At 38.6% G+C, this 10690-nt stretch overlaps 1 protein-coding gene across 1 annotated transcript; it reads right to left on the bottom strand.

Annotated features, from left to right (window-relative positions):
• Positions 1-1869: 1869 nt before the first annotated feature.
• On the bottom strand, positions 1870-7625 carry cav2 (caveolin 2). Its single transcript, XM_035665254.1, has 3 exons — positions 7313-7625; positions 6875-7062; positions 1870-4561 (listed from the first exon to the last, which is right to left on the bottom strand). Exons 1-3 carry the CDS (start codon positions 7460-7462, stop codon positions 4411-4413), a joined length of 489 nt encoding a protein of 162 aa, XP_035521147.1. The 5' UTR covers positions 7463-7625; the 3' UTR covers positions 1870-4410.
• Between the last annotated feature and the right edge of the window lie 3065 nt (positions 7626-10690).

Here is a 10690-nt window from a genome sequence, read left to right on the forward strand (position 1 = left end):
CTCATCTTTTCTGAGGTGCAGATTATAAACGCTGTTGCCCATTGGCATTTATCAAATGTAGTTACGGAGCCCCTGAGTGGCCATAGAGAGAGAAAAAATATATTGAGGCCACATTTTAATACATTCGTTCTCACATTTTGATTAATTCATGGCCACAAGATATGCAGATGTTAGTTCTGTAAGAAGTTTGTTTTAAAAGTAAAACAAAAAATGATTCAACAAACCTGCAACTGCTATTAACTGGTATTAAAAGGATTAAGGTCAAAAAAGTGTCATGCTGAACATCCACTAGACACATTTTTTATAACCTGGGAACCCAAATTTGTCCTTATTAATGGTTTATAATCAATCTATGAAACTTTAGTAAATTATTTATTGACCATTGATAAAGCAAATGGTTAAGATTTAAAAAATTGTATATCATTGGCTCTTTCCGGATACAGGTCCCTTTTGTCCAGTTTCAAATTCAAATTCTGTATCTGAAAACATCTACAGTATGATAAATATTGTTTTTGCACTATACAAACAGCTCCAAGTATTCAAAATCTAGGAAGAGTAAGGAGTATCATTTGACACCAAGTGAACGTTTTGGCTACAGGACGTAGAAAATGCTCTCAATGTGTGACTTCTCCTGAGGCCTCCACCTCCCCAACACAACAACACTTTATTATGAGAGTGAATCACAGTTCCAGGATCATAGGAATATTTACACTTAAGAACTTTAGATTTATGACTAGACTCCCTAAAACATGTAAATGTGTCAGTCAGAGCCGTGAGAAAACAGGTTTTTTAATAGCTGATTCTCTCCCAGCGCCAGTGGTGGAGAATGGTGCTGGAAAAGCTGTGTGATCACAGTAAATTCTAAATCAGGACATCACAAGTGGTCGCTCAAGAGTGACATAAATTCACCTTTAAAGGCGTGACAGTAAGTCTATACATCATTAATAGAAAGAAAGCAAGCTGATATAAATGAATTTGCACTCAGTAGAAGGCATGTGATTTCTTGTCTGGTGCCAACACTCAGGATATAATGTAACTATTTTTAGCTCAGTGGACATGAGACTGATAGGAATGACTTTCATACAGCAGTAATAACAACAAAGGAACGATACTGCGCAATGGCAACAGTAGCAGTAAAAGAAGTAATCACTGGTAGAAACATTATACTATAATTAGCAATAGTAGTGGTAGTAATGGCAGTACACTCAGCTACAATACATAGTAGTGACAGTGGTACAATATACAGCAGCAGCAGCAGCAGGTCAAAAGTGAAGTCAAAGCAACTGAGCTTCACAGAGCAAAGCTGCACACCAAAAATATATTTTTTTAATCAACACTAACTTGCAGTTTTGACATGTTGGGGGAATTTTGCCCTCAGTTGACCCCCTCAGGTCACAGCTTGGCTGTAGATGGTTAAACTAAGGTGAGAACTGTGATCTTTAAAAAGGACAAAGAAGAACAAAAAACTTCCTTGCCTTTGAAACTGAACACCACTGAAGATAATAACAGGCATTTAGTGCTAATGGACACTGTTGTATGGTAATATTTGCAGTAAATACTAATATAAGTGGTAATAGTACTCCAGCAGTATTCACACATGGAGTACAGGACATCACAAACTTACAGAAGCATACAAACCCTTAATGTTTAAAGAATATTCCTGTGCAGAGAAGTTAGTATAACAGGTAGAAATGCTGTGCAGGTCTGCAGGTCTAACAGCAAAGCCTCAGGTCATGTTCCATCGACCCACAGCTCATCTTTGTATAGGAAAATGTCTTATGCAATCTCAGCAAAGTGATTTACGAGACCTTTCTGGCATATCCAAACCACACTCATCTCCTGTGACAGAAGAAACCACACAAAGACAAATTACCTTGAAGAAAAAAATTTCTTTATTTTGGTCACAAAGAACACATTTGGCTTGTTAAATAAAAAGTTCCAAAATGAGTTTATTACGGAGCAACAGTTAAAAATGATCCAGCAAATAAAATGCAAACAAATAAAAGTAGTATTTTTACGGACAGATCCATGTCACATTATGATTTATTTGTGTAAAATGGATATATATATATATATATATATATATATATATATAACTCTTGAACACTAGCTGGACTGAGGTTGATTAGTGCTGAGGAGATAAAAAGCTTTAGCCACACACCTGTGTCTTCCACTATTGCGCAACCTTTCCTCTTAGAGTTGAAAAACTAAACACGAGCATATTGGCTGGCAGGTTGTCAGCAGTCCAACATCAGTGAAAGGATTAAAAAAAGCTCTGACAGTACTGCTGGCCTTCAGTTGTCAGCTGGGATCAAAACATTACATCAGAAAGTTTCTTTGTCACAAAGAAAATCTGTGGCACGCTCTGTCTGATTATCTGCGTTCCGGTTAAGAAGTTCAGCAGGTTCGCTTGGTAGCATGCAGTGCAGTGCTGAGTAACAGGTTGGAATAGTCCAAAAGGCAAATGTAGCTGTTATTTACAGCTATAATGTAACTTAATGTGCTCCCCTTTCCTGGGTGACCACACAAACTGTATACTGTATTTAACAGGCTGGTTGGTTCATATGCCCACTTTGTGACAACATTATTTTAGTACAGTAATTAATTTATCTTTACTTCCATGAAATCACATTTTATTTTGTCTGTTTTCTGGGGAGAGCCCCTGGCACAGTACATTTAGCCATGACCTGTCATGCTTTATTAATCGATATGTTTTATATCAACAATGGATCAGTTGAATACCTACACTGCCATGTAGAAGGTGTCACTTGCAGTGATGAACTCAAATCAGAATTATCACCCAAGTCTGCTGCTCTACTGAGATTTCTATCTGCTTTTAGTTCATTATTTTGTTTTTGATTTGATGCTTCCGTCTCTGCAACCTCACCCTGTTTAAAGAAGCACCAGATAGCCGTCTTCAGCTCTGATAAACCACCTGTGCACTTCCTGACCAGCAGCAACCCGCAGACAGAGTTAGCAACTAGCTTCTAATGAAAGTGGCACATCTAGTAGCTAAACCAGAAGTTTCCTAATGTTGCTCTGTGTCTGATGGATGTGGGTTTGCACTTGTAATAGCAAAATAAAGTGTAGAAAAGATGAAATATCACCAGAATGCACAATAAGTGTGTACCTGACACTCTGCTACATAACTGTTCCACTGATCTCTCTCTGTATATCGCAATCGTACAGCGCATAACAAGTGCAAACTCTACAGGCTTGTACCTAAAACTCAACTTTATCAAAGCCACTGCAAAAAAGGTACAAATCATGTTGCTGTCTGACTCCTTCTGCCTGTAGAAGTATTCCAAACCCTGCCCACTAACCAGCAGGGTTGTAGCAAAGAACAAGCACCTGTCAATTAAATATGCATGTAACAGTGTCTCAACTCAACAGAGGCTTTAACCAAACACAGTACGAAATGTGGTACGCCTCCACCACAATATAGTTAGTTATAAGTCCTCTTCTGTCAGACACTGCAAAATATCGATGTTTGCCAATCAAAAATTGGTTGTAGCATAAATAATAAATTAGAAACCTAGCCCTCCGATGATATGCAATCTTTTTTTTTAACTCTATTGTGTATAGCTTAGGTCCATATATAAAAGCAAATGCCCAATATTATTGCCAATGCACTGTGAAATTAACACAGCAGGTACAGTAAAATAAGCCTGTAAATGTGCAACAAGCTGCATCTTAGCATTTAATATTCATGTGAAGTTCTCTCCGACTGTCTACTCTGATTCCGTTCATTCAACTTCTAGCTGAATTATTTGCAAAATATACAATATATAAAAAAAGCAGAAATATTACATCTCTCAGCAAGTCAGCAGTATGTGTGCTTTAACAACAACATTACACTCCTCCAACTGATTCTCTCAGCCACAAAGTAAAATGGAATGACGAGAATTTTCTTTGGTCACAATCAGCAAAACATCTCCATTTTTGGTGGTGCACATGAAGTATCACAACCATTTACTTCCCTATGGTGGTGTGAGTAATAAACCAAACCACGTGCATGCATTTGTTGGTTTTCAGGTTAAATGGCATGGCATCTGGGCTAAAACTGGGGTAAATTTGGTTTAAAAGATTTTATTTTAGTTCTAGGTAATGTTTACCTATTGTTTATTCATATATGTATCAGCTCCTAGATAAAAATAGAAATTTATAATTTTTTAATGTTACAAAATTGAGAAGATTTTGAAGATGACTTCACTGCAGATGATTTAATTTCTAAGCCTATTTTTTTTTAATCTATTTATAACTGTATGTATGAACAGTTATAAATACTTTGTGTCAGGATTTCATATTTTACTTTATTAAGAGCTCATGCGTTCCACTACAGGCATCATTCACTCTTTTTTCTTTGACTGCAATCGGCCCTACATTTCTTTCTCTATAGAGGTGTCTGCATCAGTTCTCAGTGGTCTCCACTTTAATGGAGGACAGAATCTTTCCCATACTGTGAAAGAGTGGCGTTATGAACATGTCGGTCAGACTCCTCCACACCACCTGGACTGACGGTAAGAGCATCAAGAAGCACTGGATCACCGGCATCACCAACCTGGAAGGACGAGGTCAAAAAGTTGCTTTAAAACTGATGCTGAGAAATGAAATGAAATGAAATTTCAGAAGGTGCAATAAATAATATGGACATATTACATATTATATAGGCTATTATTTTATTTAGATTTTTGGGATCTTATCTAAACATACACGTTGAATAGATTATAAGATTTTTTATAGTTCTTGCTTTATAGAACTGTAGAGCATATTGAGAAGTACCTGAATATGAGCATCAGCCCAGACTTATTTTGCTCCTCTTAGCTCTTTAAGCATGAACATCTGCTGACAGTCAGAGGTCTTTGATTGAGTGGTAGTTCGTATAAATGCCACTCCCTCTCCCAATTACATCGCTTGTAGAAAGACTGAGGCTTAGATTTGCAGGATTTTTACTGAGCACCATCAATGTTCACAAGTCATTGTTTTCACCTGTTCAAATGAGCTGATCGACAGAGGGAAATGTGTCTGAGTTTGAGCAGGATGTAAAGACGACTGCACACAGCTGTCTACCTTTTTAACTTTTCAATTTAAAGCTTGCTTCTTTAACTTAGATAGCTGTCTCTGTGACTTAGATTTCACCAAGATTTACTGATTCAAATCCTCAGAATTACCCAGCAGGTTCAGTTTTTAGCTCAAGGATGCTGTTGATGGACACAGGTTGTTACAGAAATTGAATCAGTGACAATTAAAACTAATCTAATCTAATCTAATCTAATCAAAATTTAACAGCCAGGCCTACCTTCTTTTTCCAAACAAGCAATATGAACGTGTGTAGGATGTATGGCTCTGGAGGAGGTATTTTCTTTCCTCCATATAGGGACATATAATTGAATATCTGAAGGATCTATTTTTAGGATGCTGCTGATGCTACCAATGTGTCTCCACAGTATCATAAATACAAGGAATTGATAATAATAACTTGATTAATAAAGGCATAATCCAGCTTTGAATATTTATGTTTTGGGTGCATTGACACTAAATTTATTTTCAGTTAGAGGGTTTTATACAATGTTTTGACACACATTTGGCATATTTTTCTATAACCATGTTTTAAATGACTGAAATATTTGTGTTATGTTATCAGCTACTAGTATTGTCCTATCTGTAAGGTGGTTTATACCTTTGTTTCAAAAAGCTCAATAATGAACTACATCACATTGTTACATTCCTGCAGCTTTGTGACCTTCACTCCAGTGCATTGTATAAAATAAAAAGGTGTGTTGTGAAAGCTGTGTTCTCCTTTGAAGCAGCACCCCTCTGTGTGATCTCCCTTCCTGACATTCCACATGTATTGATCAGCTCTGCAGCATCGCCACACAGTCCTCTGCTGATGAATACCTGCACTGATTTCAAACACTGGAAGGAATCCTCCAGATCTTGTGACCCCACTTAGGTAAAAAGGTCATGCTAAAGTAACTCTGCAGCTCTCCATCCGCATCTTCTGAAGAATGTCCCACCCTGGTCTGCAAATAGGCCTGTATTGCTAGAATGCCAGCTATCTGGCAAAAGGCATGGGGCATTTTTTTCTTTTTTCCACTACAAGCGGAACTCAGCAGTCCTTCCAACTTTCCATAGAGTGCTTACTTCATGGCATAAAACGTTGTTTCATCAAGTGTTAATAAATGGACTCTTTGGGTTGTGGTTGGGAATGTATGCATGTATTGCATGATTCACTTGAAAACCTGGGGCCACCTGACTTGATGGAGGCGCATATAGCCCACATAAGCATGACGTAATTATCCAAATAAAAATATGAAAACTAAAAGTGGACAAAATGGCTCAGTGTTATCGTTCTTGTGACATTAACTGTAAAAATAACTCAATGTTTGCCTAAAGAACCAGAACAAGCATGCTGGCAAGAGGCAGTGGCCCCTGGGGAAAAGCCACATCATGTTCCTGTTATGTTCCCACAGCAATTTAGTTTCTTGGTACTCAAAACAAGATTTTAAGTGATATTGCCTAATGGTATGACTATAATACTTATATTAATCTTATATAATCTTCATAGTTAAAGTTATAATGTGTTGTGAGTATATGTTTTGATATTTTTCTGTATGTTACATATTTTGTATCACTACAATATATGTTTACTCTCTCTTTTAAGTATTTATTATAAGTTTACTGGTTATCTCTTCCAAAATATGGGACATCCTATGTCTCCTGTCATCAATCTAGTTTGATGTTTGTGCTTTTTTCTGAAATAAATTATTTCTTGTATGGACAACATTTGGCACTGTGCCAGATTAGCCAGGCAAAAACAAACAAAAAAAAGCACCAAACAGAAACACCCAGGTTGAGAGGAACTTCTCCCTACCAGATGTGGATGCAGCTGAGCACCCCGAAGACCACTCCGAGGATGAAAGCCATAGGCACGGCGAGCAGCGTGGTCAGCAAGCGGTAAAAGATGAATTTGACCAGCTCAAACACGGCATGGCTTCCTATCCACACTCTGTCGAAGCTGTGCGTGGAGATGGGCTCCGCGATGACATCTTCAAAACCCACCTGTCGCATAACACAAGTCACGGGCACACAATGAGCTTTAGAAAGTGATCAGCACCGACAGGAAGGTCTTTGGAGATGATGGATTGACGCGCTGGCAGCGACTTCCAGGTATTCACGCTGCATATCTCATGTTTTGTTACATGGAAACAATAAGGTCACATTACTTGTTAACTGTAGATAATTCAACTTGGCAACCGCTACCCTGTGTAGTTTCACTTTCAAAGAGTAATTCCGCACATACAGACTTTACCTTCAAGTGCGCGTTGATATCGTTTGGATCTCGGTCCGGCGCCGCTGTATACACCTTCCCCTTCTTCGATAGAATGGGTTCTATAGATCTGTTGAACTCGTCTTCGTCCATAATTATGCTCGTGTCCAGTTTCTCCTTTTCCAGACCCATGTTGTACAGTCAGACGGGCAGACGGTGCAGGGAGAGCAGCTGGTGACGGTGCGCTCTGCGCTGTGCGCCGGACTGAGCGGCACCCCGCCCCGTATGGAAAGCAGCGCAATGTGGGGCCGAAAAGACACAACAAGCTCAAAGTCACTTCCCCACACCATTTCATTAGCTCAGTGATGACTGACACTACTGTGCAGTGCACTGGCCTCCAGTCATGAGCCACGGAGACCCAGGAGTCCTCAGGGTTTATTAATGTTAGCTGAACACACCAACTCTCTTCAACAACCCTCATGTGATTAAGCATGATTAGTACAACAGAACCTGCAGGCCATTTTTTCTTTCTTTTTTCTTTTAATACAATGAAATGATTAATATTTTTTAAAAGTGGTTGGTTGAGGGGAAACATTTTTGTTTCATAAATGGTGATGTTTTGGAAAATGTAGCCAGCTGTACTTTTGAATTATGGTGCAGAAAACATCACTTAACAATTTCCCCCAGGCCTTGTGTTTTGGAAAGTAACACCCACATGTTTACCCACATACACTTTGTACCTATAAAAGTATGGTTATTGTTGTTGCTGTAACTGAACAGACTATTCTACCTGTTGAGTTGATTTACCACAACCTTTCGTTTTGGTCTGTGTGGATTTATCGTTCTCTGGCTGTTTCATGCTCTGAACACACCAGCCAACATTGTTAGAATAACTGCAGGTCCTCAGATATCTAAACAGGAACACAACAGGCATGCCTTTTCCTCAGGCAGCCCTTGTTTCTCACGAGGATGAATTAGTTTCTGAGGACAGAGCTTGGATCTACCCCCCATGACCTCTCAGCAATAAATATGTCTATGATGTTTGTCAACATGAGAAATAATAATTATATGAATTAAAACTGCATGAGGTATAGAATCATGGTGCTAAGGATATTTTTTCATGTGTGTGCTTAGAGGTTGCTGTGCCTCTTATTAAACATGTGATATCAGGGTCCTGTTTTCCTAAAATCTGCGTGTATGTGGGTGTGTGTTGTGCAAGAGAGCTCGTACATAAGTAATGTGTCTGAAAATTAGACTGTATTTCTATGACTATGTGTTTATACTGTACATTGAGTGGGTATACACAGCACATCAACCTCTTCAAAACTCTTTACATACCTTAATGTCAGTCTCAAGATGTCATTGTGACATCAAACTTTTAGAGTTCATAAAAGGTTAATATTTAGTTACCTTGTTGAAAACAAGATAACTCAACTGCAATGTTGTGTAGTAGAATTACTGAATCTTCCAAAATAAAAATACTCAAGACTTTTTTTATTTACAGGAAGTACTTGAGTAACCACTCAACCACACCTATTCATTTTCTATTCAATATAAGTAAATAGCTTCTCAAGGCATTGTGGGATAATGGCAGTAGAGCACGTTATTGACAAGTCCTGCAAGAAAATGACGGGGTGGAAGAATATTTTTAACTTTATGCAACAAGCCATAAATTCACCTCCAAAAGTTCTGGTAAAAATGGACAAAGAAAAAGTGATGAAGTGCTGTTCCAGGAAGCTTTGTCTTTTCCACTTGTGGAGATGATTTTCCTTTGTATTCTTTGTAATTTCTGGGACTCTTCTGTCTTTCCTGCCTTCAAGATCCCAGATACAAACAATATGGGTTACCGTCACAGGGAAAGTGTTCAAACTGCTGAGCTGCAATGACAAAAAAATGACAAAAAAATGACGAAAAACTAAAGTAAAACGTAAAGAACGTGAATTTCAATGACATTTGTATTGATTCATGTTGATCAACAAACTGAACAGGAGAAAAAGTTTGGCATCTTACAACTTGGATTGTCAGACGCACTACCTAGCTAAGCTAACTGGCCAGATTACATTTTCCAAGAGTTGGTAAGAGTTTGATCGTGTCAGCTTCCTCCTCTCGTACTCAATGTCTTTCTTGCTGCGCTCCACTCTAATATAACATAACCATAAAGAAAAAAAAACTTTTTGCAGTACTTTGGTTTAAGTTTAACTAATATATATTTATTTTCCTGCAGAGCAGCTCTGTCTATGCAAAACAAACCTTTTGCATAGAGAGAGGCAAACCTGACTGCAGTCATCTGCACTTTGCATCTCATTTGTTGATGCGGCCGGTCCAGCGTCCTGCCTTTTGATAGGCAACCTGTAAACAACACCCTCTTTTGTTTAGACACCAGGGCCTGGATGTAACGCACAGAGACAAAAAAAAAAAAGTAGGCCATGACAGCGAGTGACAGCAAAGCAGAAACACAGCAGGCAGAACAGATGGATGCTGGGCATTCAGAGTGATCAGGTTGATCCCTGGCTCCGAGAATGGCGACAATACAACACCACAATACTCCAGGATTAACACGCAGAGAACGATTCTGACAGACAAGCGTTCAGCGAGAGGAGACCTGGCTGGCTGGCCTGAGGGTGAGGAGGGGGGGAGAGGACGGTGTTGACATGACAGTATGTGAGTGTGTGGAAGCGAGAGCAGCAGAGGAAGTTATTGCCTTTGGTTTGTGTTATAGTTTGGATGCCAATGGTGTGATGAGATTATAACAAGAGTTTTGCTCAGCCAGTGGCAGAGCCTAATAAGGATGCAGATGTTGGTAAGTCAGTCTGTCCACGCGTTTGCGCTACAATTAGATATTTTAATAAATACTGATATAAGATTTACATGACATTTGGAACAGAAAAATCCCGCAGGAGGATAACTGATGATTCTGGTGACTTCCTGACATTCAGCTCAAGTCAAAATTTCCCCTAGACCAACACTTTGGTCCATGTTTATGGCCCCCAGAGGGACGGTTTTGTTCTGATCTTCTGTAATTAGATACAAATTTCCATCTATACTCAAGAAATATTAGAAAATAATGTGCAGATTGCCATGAATTATACTGATCACATTCACATTCCCCAGAGCATAAACTATTTCCAATTTGGCCACTCAACTTTCCTCTTACACAACCCTCTCACCAAAAAGTCAACTTTGCACAAAATATTAATTGTAACTGAAGTGGAAGATAGCACTGAACTTTACAGAGTACCAAATGAATCATTTGAACCATAATTATGTTCCTTTTGTCCTCTTTGCTCAGGACAATCTTTACATTTCAGTAACAGAACTGGTAAGTTTTTAAGAACTGCGAAATGATCAGTATGTTGTTTGTTACACCCATTGGCTGTACTGAACATTGTAGCCTTCTTAAAGTCCATAACAAGACTTTAC

This window comes from Morone saxatilis, unplaced genomic scaffold (assembly GCF_004916995.1).
Source record: "Morone saxatilis isolate NCDOM2014 unplaced genomic scaffold, NCSU_SB_2.0 Contig2, whole genome shotgun sequence".
NCBI classification, from domain to species: Eukaryota; Metazoa; Chordata; class Actinopteri; family Moronidae; genus Morone; species Morone saxatilis.

What these genes read in the sequence shown, in the direction of transcription:
- cav2 (XM_035665254.1), bottom strand. Translation starts at nt 7,462, where the DNA reads ATGGGTCTGGAAAAGGAGAAACTGGACACGAGCATAATTATGGACGAA. An exon ending in ATATCAACGCGCACTTGAAG is followed by an intron (nt 7,063 to 7,312) that starts GTAAAGTCTGTA and finishes GTTATGCGACAG; the next exon opens with GTGGGTTTTGAAGATGTCAT. An exon ending in CTCAGCTGCATCCACATCTG is followed by an intron (nt 4,562 to 6,874) that starts GTAGGGAGAAGT and finishes TCGTCCTTCCAG; the next exon opens with GTTGGTGATGCCGGTGATCC.